Source organism: Camelus bactrianus, chromosome 12 (assembly GCF_048773025.1).
Source record: "Camelus bactrianus isolate YW-2024 breed Bactrian camel chromosome 12, ASM4877302v1, whole genome shotgun sequence".
Classification (NCBI taxonomy): Eukaryota; Metazoa; Chordata; class Mammalia; order Artiodactyla; family Camelidae; genus Camelus; species Camelus bactrianus.
The window spans coordinates 50,301,973-50,320,629 of NC_133550.1; the positions used below are offsets into that span (position 1 = coordinate 50,301,973).

Consider the following 18,657-nt stretch of genomic DNA (forward strand, 5'->3'; position numbering starts at 1 on the left):
TTTTACTTTTTCTTACCTAAGAGAATTGGCTGCATTTCAAGCTAACTTTTGCTGTTTTTCAATAGCAGTGACAGTTTAAATAGTCTAATCACTTTATTATATCATACCCGATATAGTTTCAATATCTGTTAATTTCATTGTTTAAAAACCTTGCAGTTATAGTAGGTGGATTAAGGATGAGTTAAAAATCTTGTTGCATTATGAAATCTTCTTCTATCAGAATATAAAGCAAGAAAAGAGAAGCAGAATCATGAAGACTTTTAGAACTGCTTAGTGATAACACTTTGGTGCTTTACTCCTGACCTAAGCACTTCATGTATATTAATTAAATTAATCCTCACAACAGAATTGCCGGTAAGGACTTTCATTACCCCTATCTTACAAATAAAGAAACACTATTAGCATAAATTAAGTGTCTTGCCCAAGATAATAGAACTAGCAAGTGGCAAATCAGGGATTGAAACACAACAGTCTAGGTTCAGGCCTATATTCTTAACCTGTTATATTGATGTTTAAATAAGTTATGCCTTTCTCATGGTTACAAGCCTAGTTAAAGCACTGGAATTAGGAAACAAGTATTGTAACATACAGTACAATGAGGTTAAAACATTTTTTAATGAACTAATAAGCAGGGTCTGATCAGTGGTATTTTTTTTTAAATATTAAGAACAAGAGAAGAATGTTGTTTTTTTTCCCTAACTGGATTTTCTTAAACATTAGAAGTTTCCCTTCCTATAATACTTCAATTTTAAACCTGAGTTGTTTTGTTTTTATATATAATTCATATAAAAGCACAACTTGGTGGCAAAAGAGGGTAATTGCTTTGTAATTAGATAAAGATAACATGAAATTAGACGAAGTAAGAAGTAGGTATCTTTTTTATTTCAAGTCCAGAGGAAATTCAAAATAATAAAAGACAATAAAAGTCAGAATGTTTAAGATAGTAAAGACAAAGGGATTGATAATAAAGAGGTTCATGTTTTAAAAGACAGTAAAAAAAAAGCATAAGAAAATAAAATAAATTCATCTGAGAAGTCATTTAGTAGAATATTCTTAATGTATTACTGTGACAGCTTTATAATTTCTTTTATGAATAACAATAGAAAGCATCTTAAGATTGCTGATTATCCTTTGATAGGAAATTTATATATATGTAAAATGCTTTATTATAGAAATGGTGATACTTCGTAAACAAGGATTATGATATGTTTTGTTAATTACATATATAGGGTATATAATTGATTGTTTTTATAGTCTATTTGGAAAATCTTATGTGAGTTTCTTTCAGATGTGGTAATAAGATCTCTAGTTTGAAGATGACTTTACCTGTACTTATGTAATCCTGGGATTTTAAAAATACCTTTCAGTTATGGCCTACGTTTTTGAGGTTGAGCTTAAATTGAACCAGTTTAGTTATGTCTTGAAAAAATGGTAGTTTGCTAAGCAGGCAAGATAAGGCTGTAATCCAGGTAGAGGATAATAGCTTGCACACCAGCACAGACACATGTTGTACTTGACCTATGTGAAGATCTAGATGGTTAGAACACTGGGTGATGATAGAGGAGGAAGATTAGAGATTAAAAATGCATTGAGACCAAATCATAAAAGGCTTTGTCTACTACACTAAAGAGCTTGAGCTTTGTCTGATAGGAGGTGAGTGATCATTGACAAACTTACGTAGAAAAGAGAGTTGATTGTATTTTGACACAGAAAAACCAGTCCGGCAGTGATGCGGGGAGTGACTCAGAAGGGACTGAGGAGAATGAGTTAGGGCCAGTCAGAATGTGAGACATAAGACATGAACTAAGATGGTGATAAGGCACCATCAGGAAGACAGTCTAGGAGATGGCAACTCAAAATCTTGATAACTAATTGGATGGGGACCGGGGATCACTTCCAGGTTGCTAAGTGAGTAGTGGTACATAATATAGGAAATAAAAGATGGGTAGCAAGCAGATTGGCTAGGGAAAATTGAGTTACTATTTTAGCATTGAGTTTGAGGTGACCATGGTGTATTATTTTATTATTATATTATATTACTTCCCTAGTTTTGATCTCTTCTCTGTTCTCCAGGCTCAGATATCCAACTGACTACTTGATATCTCCAATTAGATGTCTGTTAGTGCATCTCAAACTTTACATTTCTGAAACTGAAATTTTAATTATTCCAATTGCTCAGGCTAAAAACCTTTGAGTCATCCTTGACTTCTGACGTCCAAACCAACAGCAGATTCTGTTGGTGTGCCTTGAAGAATCCAGAATTGAGCCTCTCTACTACCTTTACTCCTACTAACCTGGTTCAAGTTACTGTCATCTCTTGCCTGAGTTACTGTAATGGCCTCCCAGTTGATACCTCAGTTTCTACTCTTAATTTGTCAGTTTAAGTGATCCTCTTAAATTGTCAGGTGGTGTCACTCTGCTCATTGTCCTCACTGCTCTGTAGTCATCCCAGTCTTCTAAACAGAGCATTCCAAGCAGGCTTCTACCTCTTACCACAGACAGTCCCTGATTTACAGTGGTTCAACTTATGATTTTTCAACTTTATGATGACATGAAAGCAGTATGAAGTCAGTAGAAACCGTACTTCAGATTGTGAATTTTAGTCTTTTTCTGGGCTAATGATATGCAACACAATACTCTCTAGTGATGCTGGTCGGCAACATCGAGCAGCAGCTCCTAGTCACATGATTGAGGGGTTAACAACTGAACTGATACACTTAAACATCTATTCTGTACTCATACAACCATTCTGCTTTTCACTTTCAGTACAGTATTTAATAAATTACATGAGATATTCAGCATGTTATTATAAAATAGGCTTTGTATTAGGTGATTTTGCCCAACTTTAGGCTAATATAAGTATTCTGAGCATCTTTAAATTAGGCTAGGCTACATTATGATGTTGCATAGATTCAGTGTATTATATGCAGTTCTGATCTAGGATATTTTTAACTTGCAGTGGATTTGTTGGAATGAAACTCCATTGTAAGTCTAGAAAGATCTTTGGTACTTCCCTCTGGAGTATTCTCCAAGATTATGTGTGGTATGCTTGTCCATTTATTTTTTGCTGTAATGTCACCTTATCAGAGACTGTTCTTTACCAGCCTATGTAAATTCTTTCTCATTACCCTCTGTACCTTTACCCTGCTTTTTTTCCTTCACAGATGTACCATCTTCTGCCATATAATAAGTTCACTTCTATATGCATAGCACCTAATAAAGTACCTGACATGGAGTAGACACTCAGTACATATTGAATGAATGAATGAGTGAATGAGTGAATGAATGAAAAATTCTGACCAGACAGTTGGATATGTGGATATGAATTGCAAGAGAGATCTTAGCTCAGGAGTTGTACTATGTGTACAATTATTTTTTACTCATTTATGCATTCATCATTTATTTAGTAAACATTTAGTGATCTGTTTTACTTTGTATCAGGTACTCATCCAGGTGATGGGGATACAAGATAAAAAAAAAGTCTTGATCTTTTTAGTAAACTCATTGTCTTCTGGAGTAAGACAGATTGTAAATGCATTGTGCTGTGTGCTATTATTAAATAGCCAGCAATTGAAGCTGTAAGATAACAGGAGATCACTCAGGAATTTCAGGATTATTTTTTGTTTTAATTTTTTTCTCAGGATGTTGAGCTCCTTGAACGCCCTGTTTCTTTTTGAATTCTCCCCACTCTTACCACCTCAACCTAGCACAGTGCTTAATGCTTTTAAATGAATAAACATCTACATAACAATCATAAAACTGATACTGATGGTATGAACAGTGTACTGTGTTGGAAAAGGAAAGAAGCTTTGGTAGAAAAATGATCTGTTTTAAGTAAGGTCTGTAACATTTTAGATGAAGACAGAACCTCCAAGTTGAAGTGTTCAATAAATATTTGTACCTTCTAGGTTAAAGTTCAGAGAACTGGTGAATGCAATGGATAGAAATTTGAGACTTAACTACATATGATTGTTTTTTTAAAAAAAGAAGCAAACTTTTTTTTTTTAGACTAAATGATAATATACCTTGGGAAATATTCAAATTTTTAAAAACAGAATAAGAAAAAAGGTAAAAAGAAAGCCAAAATAATATTTATTGTGGGACAAAAATTAAATAGTCAGAGAATGCTAGTAAAATACCTACAGTATTCCCACAGTTCTTTATTTAAGCAGCTTGTTCCAAGCAGCCGATTTTTCAAAAATAAAATTTTGCTTTTAACTTTCATTTAAACTTGAAATGTTTGGGGTAGTTTTATTTCCAAACAAAAACACTTTCTATAGAGAAAAAAATTAAAACAATTATTTTTATTTTATCAGGGGTCGATATAGAAGCAGCTCGAAAGGAAGAAGAACGGATAATGCTTAGAGATGCAAGACAGTGGCTAAACAGTGGTCATATAAATGATGTCCGGCATGCGAAATCTGGAGGTACAGCACTCCACGTTGCAGCTGCTAAAGGCTATACAGAAGTTTTAAAGTAAGTATGGTTTCTCACAGTAACTTTTCTGCTTTGATTTCTTCATTTCATTGCTCCTTTCCTTAAGATACCTGCAAACATTTTGAAATAGCTTATGAAAGTTAATTCATGTCTGTTTACCAGGAGAAAGAGAACTATCTTGAATATTATTGCTTTGTTTCTGAAGTTCTTTCTTTCACTCTCAAGTTTTGATTATTCTACTGTTACTGTCTTCCATTGCAATTTTCCAATACATTAAATTTAAGTGTCAGACAACTATTTTATGTTACCTTCTGGCCTAGTAAATTATTAGTCATTTTGAGGTTCCCACATGGGTTAGCTCTGGTTACTGAGACTGAGAACAATGTTGTATTTAAACATATCATCAAATTCTGAGAACTTGATTCCTACTGACTATTTATTTAATGTAGTTTATCTAAAATTTTTTTAGGTTTTCAGTACATGAACACTGGAATTCATAGCGCTGTTGGCATAATATTAAATATCAAAGCATAAGCACCTTAGACTACTATATAGGGCTATATACTGATCGGCAAATGTCCTTAGAACAAGGCTCCCTTGTGTCACATTAAATTTCTGTTTTGGTTTTTACTTATGAAATGCAATGCAAAGGTGTTGGCAACTATATGAAAACATGATTCAGTGCATAACTTTTGTTACGTGTGTATGAATTCAGGTAAGACTGGCCCTCAGCAAAATCTCCTGCACCCTTTATGTAGCTTTTGTTCCACTTGGCCTTCTAATGTCAGTCTGTTCTTATTCTCTCTCCTCAGCAAAAAACAGTGAATAAGTTTAAGTGTGTCAGTTATTCCAAGTTTCCTCTTCTTTCAAACCCTACTCACTTTAATAACTTAAGCCTTCTCCTAAAATAGTACAGTTAGCTTTTAATTAGTTTCCTTGTCCCCCATCTGTTTCTCTCTAATTAAAAACTTTTCAAACTTTGAATCCATTAGCGGGTCATGAATGAACTGAGTTGCCAACAGCATTTTTTAAAAAAAAGAATTGAAAATATCAAGGAATATTGCATATGGTAAAGGTAAATATTGTTTCTTAAAACTCTTGTTTTTATAAACATTTATTAAGAGTATTGGATTGCACTATAAAATAAATTTCTAGGCTGCTTCAAAATAGTCTTTGTAATTCAGTTGTCCAGGCTCTTAAAATCCTTTATTAAGATTCTCAGTGGGAATTGGGATTAAATTTTAAACTCCTCATTTTAGCACTTAAGACCATTAGTCATCTGGCCACTGGTTCTTCTTTCAAGCTAAGCTGCTACCATTACTTTTCAGGTATGAATGATCCCAGCTTTGTATAACTACTTGAATTTCTGTCAGATGCCTTTGTGCCTCCTCCTGTTTCTGTCTAGATACTTTCATTCACCATCTCTTCAACTTGGAGACTTCTTTCGATCCTTTGACTTGGTTCAAGGCTCTTAAGCCTATGGGGAAAAAAATGCTCAATCTCATTCATAACAAGTGCACATAAAGCTAAAATGAATTACCACTTTTCATTTATCATATTGGCAAAGATCAAAATGTTTGCACACTATTGACAACAAGGTTAGGAAAGGCACTCTCTTACTTTACTGGTGGAAGTGTAATTGACTGTTAAGCAAATTTTATCAAAGAAACAGTTTTTGGCTTAGCAGCACTACCTCTAGGAATTTTTTTTTTTACAGATAGTCTTAGTCACGTAGGAAATAAGGTATGTGCTAGCAGCATTGTTTATAATAGGAGTAGGAAATCGTTGAATAAATTATGATACATCCTTTCACTGGAATACTCTAGCAATTAAAACACTACATATAGATATGGAAAGAGCACTAGATGTATTATTAAGTATCAAACAAATGAAGGACAGAAGTATGCCTCATTTGTGCTAATTTTTTAAAAATTTAAATTGTATTTGCTTATATATACATAAAATCTCTCTGTAAGGATCTAACCAGAAGTAACTATGGGGAGGAGAAAGTGGTTGGCTTAAGTCAGCAGTGGGAGTGACTTCCTTATATAACCACTTATTCTTTTTTATTTTTGAAACTTGAGAATATATTACTTAGGAAAGAAAACATGAAATCACAATAAATAGAAGAGATCTGTTTCAAATATAACCTTCTCCCCACTTACACCCTCCCCACCAGATACACACGACCCCTTTCAGTTGATTTTTATGCTTTTCAGCAGTAGTCCCATTGCATCGTCATCACAGAACCTCTCTGAGGGTTGGTTGTTTCACTTGACTTCTGTCCTCTGTTAGAAGTTTTCTTGAATATAATAAGTACTGTCTTATTTTTTTGGGTATCCTTGCATGGCCTGGCATATAGAGAGCCTTAGATTTGTGGGGAGGGTGGAATTACGTCTACCTTTCTCTCCATACAGACCCCCAAGTACTTAACAATTTTTTATCACTTAAGATATTTAACATTATTATAGTTCATATTTCCTAATGAGGGTATGTTTTTATTACCTTATGATCCAGTATTATTTCTGTCTCCATTAATAAAGTACCTTGTAATGTATATGTTATTGGCCTTTTTTTTTTTTTAACTTAAATCTCTGGACTTCAGCCTGTTCTTTTGATTGGTGGCTCTTGAATATTGGTCTCCAGGCAGGTGATAGGCAGTGATATGAGATCACATGGGGGATTTATTAAAAATACAAATTGATAGGACGCATTTCCCAGTATGCTGATTAATTCAGTGGGACTGAGGTGGAGATGAGGATTTTTTTTTTTTAGCAAGTTCTTCAGATGGTTCCACTTGGAGCTTGAATTAGAAGCATCTCCTTTGGATATTGTTAGGAAATAGGGGATCAATTCTTGAAACATAAATAAATGGTTATATATTAGGTACCACTACACCTCCTATAGGTAAAAAGAAGCCCTTCTCAAGGTCGACATCTTGGAAAGTAAAGTAAAGGTCAACCAGATTTGAGTTACAAAGTATTTAGTGTTCACCTTTGTGTGTGGGGCTATACTATATACAATTTATAGACCCTTTCTTTGCTCTCTGTGAGCTTAATTTGTAAATAAAATAAAGGTCAATGTCAGTATACAGTTAGAAGGGAATACTAATATTTATGCAGTTCTTTGCATTGTATTAAAATATATTCCTGTTTTCTGGCTTTATTGATGATTAGAATATTTGCTTTCTATTGCTGCAAAAAAAGTAGATCTGACCCTTTGGAATATTTGTTTTGCTTTGTTATGTTCCTAACAGTCAGATTGTCATTTTCCTATGAACATTTCCCATGGTATATCATAAAGGTTCATGAAGGCATTCAGAAACAGTTCCTTAACTACAAGGCAACAAAAATACTACAAATAAGTTTGTTTGATCCCAGTGTATTTTTAGAACACATTCAGCCTGAGATGATGTATCATATGGACTCCTGAAGACATTCCCTACAATTAAAAAAAAAATCAGCTTAGCATACAAATTGATCCAATAGTTTTGAAAAATTACAGTCTTGTGAAAGTTTCAATCAGAAGCATATTAACAAGATTTAAGCAATGTCATGCCAAACTGTAAGGCTCAGTCATTAGGAATTACTTAAAACTGAATGCATTATTATGGAAGTAACTCAAGATCCTCTGTGCTAGTGTTTTCTGAGAATTATTATTTTTTTTTTTTTGCCCTAGTTAATCCATTAAGGGGAGGAGGGATTTTGAACTATGAAAATAAATATATTGTTAATTTTTGTTAACTCGCATGGTGTAAAGCTGTTAATTATATTCACTCACCTCTAGATTTTAATAATTATCTAATTCACTATAATTTCTTTAGACTTTTAATACAGGCAGGATATGATGTTAATATTAAAGATTATGATGGCTGGACACCTCTTCATGCTGCAGCTCATTGGGGTAAAGAAGAAGCATGTCGAATTTTAGTGGACAATCTGTGTGATATGGAGATGGTCAACAAAGTGGTAGGCCTTTTAAATGTATTTTTATTTTAGAAATGTAGTTTTAATCTAAAAAAAGTTATAAGAATATAAATTACATGATTGTATTCAGTTTTGTTAACTGTACAAAACAACGTTTTGTCAATCATTTATTCATTTTTATAAGTATGACTTTTTCAGCTACTTATGAGGTGATTTGACCCTGTTCTGCAAAGAAAAGAAGCATTACCCCTTCAGTAATCATATTACCATACATGTAGAGTAGATTTGGGTGTTTCCATTGATACTGTATTCTTAGAAAGTCATAAATTAAGAAAATTTTGCATTTCTATGTGAATGTTTTCTCTCATCATATTTATTATGAGTTGGCACACATATAGAAGTCTGTTTCTCTTTCTCTTTAGCTGATAGTCTTATTAGCTTGCTTATAGTAGTTTTTTAAGTGACCTGGATAGTGGGGGGTCTTACAACAGGTGAGAATAGTAAAAACCATCAAGTTTTATGCCAGATAGGATCATTGAGATTCAGCATCTAGACTCATAGTTTTGCAGATGAGAAAACAGTTTAGAGAGGTAACTTACTTAATATCACCCAGTAGTTGGGTAGAGGGAAGGAGGGAGCGAATATCATTTAAGTGTTTTTTGCAAAATCATGAACAGATTCAGGTTATCACATTTTTTATTAGATTTTTCTTCTCTGCTCCCTTTCGTGTACCATTGGTTAGTTACCAGTGTCACCAATATTCCTTAGTTCCCTCTCACTCCATGTTGGTAGATGATCAGAATCACCTACCAACAGTGTCAGAGCTCAAAACATGTCTCCTCTAGTGAGCTTAATTACCCTTAACTCCTACAAATAGCCCTTATATATTGCATTTCATAGTATAATATAGTAGATTACTTAGCAAAGGTTCCTAAAATGTTCTCATCTTTATTCAGATGAGGCCATCTAATTCCCTTATACTCATTAATGTGGGTACTGGTGCTGGTTACTCTAGTGACTGCAGTTTCTAATTGGGAATCTCCAAAGGGAAGAGAGCAATTATGATTTACCATATGCCCAAGGTTTGCTCAAGGGTAAGTGGCTGGAGTTTGAGGGTAGTGGTATAAATTCATATCCTAGTTGCTGACATAAAGAGATAAAGAAGCCCTCTGAATTACTTTCCTCTTTCTGGGTATTTTATGTATGTATTTATAAATGTATTTTATATAAGAAATGTACAGGCAAGAAAAATCATAGGAAGTCAAGATGAAATATTTGAGAATGGTCCATCTGTAAGTATAGGTTTGCTCTTATTTTAACAATATTCTGTTTTTAATCAGCATTAAAAGACAAATAAGTATACTATTTAAGTTTATGTAAAAACCCAGCTAATTTTAGCTTAATTCATCATCCCTCTCTTTCCACGTAGAAATTCTCTTAGCAGTTGGGATTTTTCTGAAGAAATTAGTGGATACCTATTACTTTCTGGTCTCTGTTCTACATTCCTGTCTCTCTCCCAAATAGTGCCCCTTAAAGGCCACTTGTCCATTGACGTGGGCAGAGTTGATTGGTTCATTCAGTGATAGTGGTCTCCAGATAAGGAGAAGAGAGAAGCTTATTAATTGAAATGGTTTTCCATAGAGATTATGTTACTTCCTAATGTAAGCATGTTACATTATGCTAGTGAAATGTACAAAATATATAGTATGTATGAGAAATTTATTTTCCATCTGTTCTATTATTATCTGATTCTTATGCCATACAATTTATCATAGTTTTGCTTTAAGAGAAAGACTGCTTATAAATTCCTTTTGCTTTATCTCCTTTAGTTCTTATATTATTATAGTAGTAGTTCCTTGTATTGCCCTAAATTTTGATATCTTATCCCCTCATTTCAGTATTTCAGTGAGTGTTTCTAATTGTGCCTCATGTTACAGTTTTCAACTTTTAACAACCATATGCAGTTGTTAGCTGAGTTTTGCAGATTTGAGAATATGATTAGAAAAATAAAGTTGTTTTCCTAAAGCCCTAATAATTATTTCTTTTTATTCTGTAAATTCCACTGAAACCTTTTGTTTTTTAATTTCTTATGTGTTTTATTTTTTCAGATATTAACTCACAAGTTGTAAAAATATTATTTTTAAATTTTTATCAAAATACTGTTTTTCTTTTAAAAATATCAAGATATTAAGGATATCTTTTAATACTGAGGAGCTACATATGTGTATAGCATTCTTAAAGGCCGTTGTGTCATAAATAAACCCAAATACAAGGAAGGTTTTTTGTTTGTTGGTTTGGTTTGAGGTTTTTTGGTTTTTTTTTTTTTGCTTTTGTTTTTTCTTGAGAACTGTATTCTATAGTAATGGAAGCTATTTTTATAAGACTTTTTCCTTAATTTAAAAAATTTTAAATTTATGATTTTGCCTACGTGAGCTAGGCAATCTCAGTTTTCATTGGCAACATTTTAAAATTATATGGCATGCTTCATGTTCAATCAAAGCAAATTAATCTTACTTGTTTAAGCCTGCCTGTATGAATTTATCTTGTCATTTGATACCTTCTTCAGAACTTACACATTGAAAATTTTTCTAAATTTTTTTAAATACAAAGAAATATACTTAAGTCACCTCAGAACGTTTACATGAATTCTTTACTAATAGAAAATGTAAGTTGGGGAAATGTATAATATACAAAATAAAACCAATCATACTAGGGAAAACTTGAAAGTCTACATGAGTGGGGAAAATGTTTTGAAAGTAAATATTCAGAGAATTTGGTTTCATTTCTTTAACTTAATCGCAGACTAAAAATACATTTGCTATGATTTAATTCATTCTTATAAATTATGTGATACAAATTTTACATATTAGAATATTTGTTTTGCTTCCCTAATTTATTAAAAGAATTGTTTTACTGGAATGTACCCAAATATTGTCTCTTTTAAAATATGAATTAAAGTATTTCTCTAGTTGGAATTTCTCTTAACACAGCTATCAAGCAAACTTTTTAGCTTGATAGCTGTCATTATAAAGATTTAAATTAATAACAGAACTGCTTCTGCTATTGATGGACACAAAGGTTTTCCCCCTGATTCTGAGCTTATTCTTATTTTCTATAAGGACACTGGAACATTGGAGACCTAAATTCTACTCCCACTTTCCCTTCATTACCTGCATGACCTTAGGCAAAGACCATATACCCAAAGCCTGGGTTTCCTCGTATGTATTGTGTGAATCATAGTAATGTTTGTCCTGACTACCTGACTGGCTGTTGTGAAGGTGACGAGAGATCATACCTGCAAAAGCAATTCAGTTAGAATAAGTGAGGAAAAAAGAATGAAGAGACTATGAGGTTAGATGTAAACAGGGGCTCTAGTGTGGCTCTGGTAATTTATAGATACATTGAACTGATTTTTTTTAAGCAGCAATTTTTTAAAAGATAGTTTTCTTGTTGATAGAGTTCTTAATTTTGCATACCTCCTTGAGCATTGTGTCCTCCTCAGTTGTTTCCTGGTTGCTTTATGTGACTCTGCTTATGTGCCGTACTGTGTTTGTACCCCATTTAGTGAAGCATAGTTGCCCTATAGTAGTTAAGGATCAGGTAATGTTTATGACTTTACAATTGGTTGACTTCATAACTGTTGTGTAGATTATTTAAAGAATATGGTTAAGTTGCTGAGTTCACTTGATAGATATGCTTCTTTGAATTAGAAACTTTTCTCTGTTTATAACCTACATTTTACTCTAGTTTTTATTCTCTGTCAGCTGCTATTTACAAAGTAGACTCATTTATCAGGGGAGAAAGTGAAAAGAAAGGTTAGTAAGGTGGTCCAATTTCTTATCCTTATAAAGGAAAATTTCTTGGTTACTAAAAATAACCACTGCATTTAACTGCTGCTAAAATTTAATTACAAGTCAACAAAATTTTCAAGGTACAAAATTTCATTGATGAGAAGGATTGGCTAATGCTTAAAATAATGCTTAGAAAGAAGCCAGTGAGTTACTTCCACGTGATTTTGAACACAGTTTTCTTAACAAGTGTAGCATGTGTAGCATTATAGAGTAAATTATACAAAAAGGCTATGATATAGCAAGGATTAACATATATTGCTAATCTAAAGGGCACCTTCACATTTTGAGCCAGTTATTTTGTTTCAGAGCTATTTATTCCTCAGGAATGTAGTTCTTAGCATTTAATACTCAAGATTGAAATGGGAAAAAAGGTTTCTTAAAGCTAAAACTTTTTCTCTTAGACTGAGTAGAAAAGGCTAAGATTGCCTTTTAAATTCCTACTGGGAAGACTTTCTAACAAGAAAAAGCAGGTATAAAAGTGGTTTTGGATCTTACAAATTTTAAATACACACATTCTCCTATCTTGATAAAGTGACTTTTTATGTACTTTTGAGATATGTTTCACAGATCATAGCTTTTACTTCATAAACAGACAATGGAAAAACTAGCTCAGATTTGAGTAGCTTATATTTCATTTTATAGTGTTGGGAAGTGTAACTGCTTTCCAAGTAAATGTCAACATCCTGATGTTGGTATAGAATGGAGGTTTCTAGTTTTGTTTGGTTTTAAATGGAAGGATTTGTGTGATTTTGGAAGTCATTATCTACCCATCTGACTTTGTTGTGGATATTGGACTTCAGTTATGAAAGAAATTTGAGTTTCCTCTCAGAATATGTTTTCTAGTTGAAAAAAAGCTTAAATTTTTCTGAAAAGGGTCACATACTGGCAGACATATAAGGTAGAATATATTTTAAATAATGAACCTTTTGGCATTCTGGAAACTTGTACCAGTAAGGTTATTATAAGGACTAAGCAGGCAGCAGAAAAAAATACTATGTTTGGTCAGCAGCTCTCTGAAATTTTGTTTTCCACAATGAATAAAAATAGATTGACATGTTCATCTGGACTAATTTTTGAAACTAAGTCATACCTGTGGGTGACTGAACATGAAACAGTTTAGAAATACATATTTTTATTACTCTACTAAGAATTTAATTAATTTTATGGGGATAAAAAAGAAATAAGGCCTTTAAAGGTTAAACTTGGAGTTGCCACATGACCTAGTAATTCAACTCATAGCTATATACCCAAGAAAATTAAAATAGATGTTCACACAAAAACTTGTACACAAGTGTTCATAGCAGTATTATTGATTATATACTAAAAAAGCAGAAAACAAGATCAAATGTCCATCAGCTGATGAATAGATAAGCAAAATGTGGTATATCGTGTAACGGAATATTATTCAGTAATGAAAAAGAACAAAGTTGTGATACATGCTACATGAATGAACCTTGAAAAAAAATACACAGTGAAAGAAGCCAGTCACAAAGGACCATGTATTGTATGATTCCATTTATATGAAATGTCGAGAGTAGGAAAATGTGTAGTATCAGGAAGTAGGTTAGTGATCGCTTCAGACGGGGAGTGGGAGGGATAGCGCAAGTGGAGAGGGGACTGATAATAATGAGTGTCATTTCTTTTGGGGGTGATGAAAATGTTCTAAAATTGATTGTTTTAATGACTGTAAATCTCTGAAACATACTAAAAATCGTTGGATTGTATACTTTAAATGGGTGACTTCTGTGTGAATTATATCTCAGTAAAGGTGTTACCAAAAAAAGAGTAAGGGGAAATGTATCAGCTGCTCCTCTCTCATATGAATTTCTCATATATCTCCTTCAAATCATATGTACCATGTTTTATACCTACTATAAAAATGGTATCTAACTTCTTTTTGCCAGAATCATCAAAGGAATTTTATGATTTACTGATTTTTTTTTCTTTTATCATCACCAACTCCTTTGTTTCCTATTTAGGGCCAGACAGCCTTTGATGTAGCAGATGAAGATATTTTAGGATATTTAGAAGAGTTGCAAAAGAAACAAAATCTGGTATGTTTGCCATGACTGTCCAAAAATTGTCTATATTAGTGAATTCTCTTAATAGCTTTGAATCTCAGTTGAAAAAGTATTTTTGTCCTGTTTTGTAGTGGTAGTGTTTATTTAGCCTTTTGTGTTGTTTATCCCCATCTCTGTAGCCTCCCCTTCCCAAAATAAGTGCTTCTATAATGTGTATGTTCTCATTAATAACATTTTATAATTTTATAGGAAGGTTTGCTTAGAAGGTAGAGACTGTGAAGTCTCAGATTTCTAAAATAGCAGGCCCTAGATAAGTAAGGTGTTATGTAACTGGGAAATAGATTTTTAAGTAAAATATCATCAGGCATTCTAAGTGGTTAATGGACCCTGACTTACTCAGGGAACTGAAGTTGGAGGGATTTTAAAAAATCCAACTTAGTCCTTTATGGAACTTTTAAACTGTAGTCCTTTTTATTCTTTATCCAAACCTTTTTCTTTTCAGGTAAAACTTAAAATATTTTATTTGTTTTGTTTTCATTTAGTGTTTGAAAAATATTTTGTTACTATTTTAAATTCTGTATTTTACTCATTGTATTCTTATTTTCCTTTGCATAACTTTTATAAAGCTCCATAGTGAAAAACGGGAGAAGAAATCTCCACTAATTGAATCAACAGCCAATATGGACAATAATCAGTCACAGAAGACCTTTAAAAAGTAAGTAAAATATTAAAGTAGGTTTTGTTATTGTTATGAGTGAGTTGGCATGATAGCCATAGACATGATTATTAGATTTGAGGGATCTGGGAAAATTAATGTTTTTTGACTTTTTGTATTTATAATCATTTGAAGGCTTTGTTCCTTTCACAGCAAAGAAACATTGATTATCGAGCCTGAGAAAAATGCGTCCCGTATTGAATCTCTGGAACAAGAAAAGGTTGATGATGAAGAAGAAGGAAAGAAAGATGAATCTAGTTGCTCTAGTGAAGAAGATGAGGAAGATGACTCGGAATCAGAAGCTGAAACAGGTAAAATTTGAAGGATAAAAAGATTTGCATTGAATTTTGATGCAGTGAGATGAGGTCAGGTTTTAATTTTGAAACATTTCAGATTGATTTGCTACTTGTTAGGATACCTGTCAAGCCAGGAAACTGCCTTTCAGAGAGTGTTAGAAATGTAGGTATAGTTTGATTTTACTGTTCTTTAATTACCTGGAGGTTTTTGATCACCTCTGCATTTTGTTGACCTATATTTTTAGGTTTGAGGAAGGTGAAGAGGCTTCTAATATTCCTTTGGATGGTGCAGATAGGGTGTAAGTGAGTTCCCAGCAATTCAGGAATGCTCCTGCTACTTTCTGAGACCCCAGAATCCAGGAAGCTGGTTCCAGCAGCACCCCAAGTATTTCCAAAGTATGCTAAGGTTTTAGAAAGTTGGGGCTGAGTCAGGATTTTTTCCTGTAGCAACGTGGGGAAATTTACTTCATTTTGAGAAATTTTAGATACAGAAAAGTATAGTATAATGAACATTCATATTCCAACTACCAGGACTTAACAGCAATATTTGCTTTACATTTTTCTTTTAATAAAGCTGAAACATTACAGTGGTCTTCTTTAACCATCAGCCCTAGTCTACTTCTCTTTCCTTTCTTTCCAAAATCACTGTCGTGAGTCTTTTTCTGAATCTTCTAGTCCATTTTTATACTCTTATCTTACATTCAGAAATAATAAACAATAATTATAAGGTTTTGTGTTTTTATTTTATATGTTAGGAGTTGTTATGCAACTTGCTTGCTTTCACTTAAGTTATATTTTTTAGATTTATTCATATCTATCTATATCTTTATGTATGTGACTTCTCCCTTTAGCTGCTGTATAGTATTCATTAAATACATTAATTTCCCTTTTGATAAAAATTTACCTTATTCCCAGTGTTTTGTTGCTGTAAATAATGCTACAGTGATCATTTTATAATTGCTTCCCTGTGTATATGTGCAAGATTCTCTGATAAACTTAAAAATTGAATTATTGAGTCACATTTTCAATTTTCATAGATGCTGCCAAATTTCTTTTTAAAGTCCCTATCACAATTTACATTCTTTTCCTTGTTTTTAATCTGGGATATGGCTTCTTCATTTTTTCCTCTGGCTCACATGTTTTTATAGATTTTGTTTACCAGATTCCTTTTATTCTGTATCAGCTAATCACTCAAAACAAGAGATTCCATTGTGCTCTACACAAGAAATTGACACATTGTAACCGACACATTGTAACTTCAATAAAATAAATAAAATAAAATAAAATAAAATAGGTTATCTGCAAATCTCGAATTTGCAATACTAACTAATATATAAAAAATAGATAACAGGTTTATACTGTATAGCATAGGGAATTATATTCAATATCTTGTAGTAACTTATGGTGAAAAAGAATATGAAAACGAATGTATATATATGTTCATGTATGCCTGAAGCATTATGCTGTACACCAGAAAGTGACACATTGTAAACTGACTGTATTTCAGTAAAGATAGATATATGCAAACAAAAAAAATTAAAGTAAAAAAACAAAAAAACAAAAAAACCCTACGAGATTCCCGTGTTGCCATCTTTGAATTGTATAACCTGACACTTTAACATACAAATTTATCAGAAAAAGTATTTCATTTCTATTAAGATTTTTATCAATAAAAAACTGTCATCATTATCAGGACCATGGTGGTCATTGATAAACAGAAATGGAGCCCTAATATTTCTTGAACTCTCCATATTTCCTCTAGACACAACAACAGTTTTGAATCAGTTTATTTTTACTCACTCTGCAAAATATTTTCTCTAAGAAGATGTGAGAAGCTAAAGATTACTAAATAAACATGTCAAGGAACGTACTGATAATTCTGTTTCCCATTGAAAACAAGATTTTGCTAAACAGGTAGAGGCTAGTTTTGTTGCCAGGTGATGTGTTATGGATTTCTTTATTTTCCTAAAACTTACTTATCCTACGAGTAAATTATTTTTCAATAATACATGAAGAGTTTTTGAGGTCTGTAAATGGCTGGATTCTAATCACTTAGTGATTTAATTTTTTATTTATTATTGCTGTCACATTGCTGGTCAGGTGAGTCAGCATATCTTTTGCCTTGATGAGACAGTAATATGGGTAAAATTGGAAGCTAGAGCAACAGGTGTTCATTGAATATTATAATTTATTTTTGTATCATGCTTATTAAAATATTTTTAATTAGAAAAGCAAATTGTATGAGAATCGGCATGTTTAGTGTTTTAAGAATTGATTCATGTAATTGTAAATATGGGTAAATTTTAATCTTAGATTTCTCTGTGAAATCAAGATAATAACACGTACTTTACATAGATACTATATAAGAATCAATTGCTTGGTAATATATGTTAGCTTTCATATAATAATTATATAAAGTTAAAGTCTTCTAATTTAAATATGATTAATATACAGGCTGACCTAATAGCAGTTCAGTTAAATTTACTCAATTCATTTGCAAGATGAAGTGATATCATTAAAATTTAAATTAACTCAGATACTTTTGCAAGTATTTATTTTTATGTAGTTATTCTCCTCTTGTGAGACATGCCTTGACTCTCAGTCTCTAGTAAAATATATCATTACAAATCAAACTATATGCACATGTGCACACAAAAGCCAGAACTAGCACCCAGATCTCCTAACTCATGTAGTAAAATTCAAGAACTTGAAGTCCAGATATCTCATAGAGATTTCTGAGATCTTATTCTCTGATTTTTTTCTTAATTTCTTAATTTAAAACGAAAAAGGACTTCAGATTTACGCTAGTCTTGTCACTAACTAGCAAGTCTCCTGACCCCTTTTGGTGAAAATTTCTTGCTTGTAAATTGTACTAGATGATCTGGAAAGTTCTTTAAACTCTTCTGTTCTATAAATATGAATATAGCTAATTACCATCAAATTATATTTCATTAGTTCCCAGTTTGGAGTTTAAGTGTACCAATCACTCTCTGCTCAGAGTCTCAGTGATCTAACTTTAAATGTTCCTCTGAAGCATTGTACTAAGTGAATTTTGTTCTTCCTGTTGCTAGTAGCCAGTTGTGCCAGGAAAATTTGACTGTCTCAAGAATTAATCCGTGTAGAGGCTATGTGGTTCCTTCTCTCTCACTCTTTCAATATCAAGACTTTATCATACTTTATTTGGCAAGCTTGAGAAAGTAGCCATTTCTCTGTAGAGCTACGGCTTGATTTGACTATTTCTCAACTGTTTCTTTTAGTAAGGTTATTTCCTTGGGAAACTATTTGTTGTTAAATAACCATTTGCTGAATTTCCTTTCATAAATTGTTTACTAGACCGTATTTAATCACTGTTCTTTTTTGTAAATCAGATGAAAATGAAAACTTAACCAAAAGTTTAATTTCCTTCCTAAT

At 32.4% G+C, this 18,657-nt stretch overlaps 1 protein-coding gene across 5 annotated transcripts in view; it reads left to right on the plus strand.

Moving 5' to 3' along the window:
• Nucleotides 1-18,657, plus strand: part of PPP1R12A (protein phosphatase 1 regulatory subunit 12A) — a 129,219-nt gene that overhangs the window by 64,642 nt on the left and 45,920 nt on the right. For all 5 annotated transcript variants that reach the window (XM_045519428.2, XM_010958824.3, XM_045519427.2 and 2 more), the window contains exons 4-8: nt 4,317-4,476; nt 8,261-8,405; nt 14,194-14,268; nt 14,862-14,950; nt 15,104-15,261. In XM_045519428.2, coding sequence (XP_045375384.2) covers nt 4,317-4,476; nt 8,261-8,405; nt 14,194-14,268; nt 14,862-14,950; nt 15,104-15,261 — 627 coding nt within the window. The remainder of the gene's footprint in view (nt 1-4,316; nt 4,477-8,260; nt 8,406-14,193; nt 14,269-14,861; nt 14,951-15,103; nt 15,262-18,657) is intronic.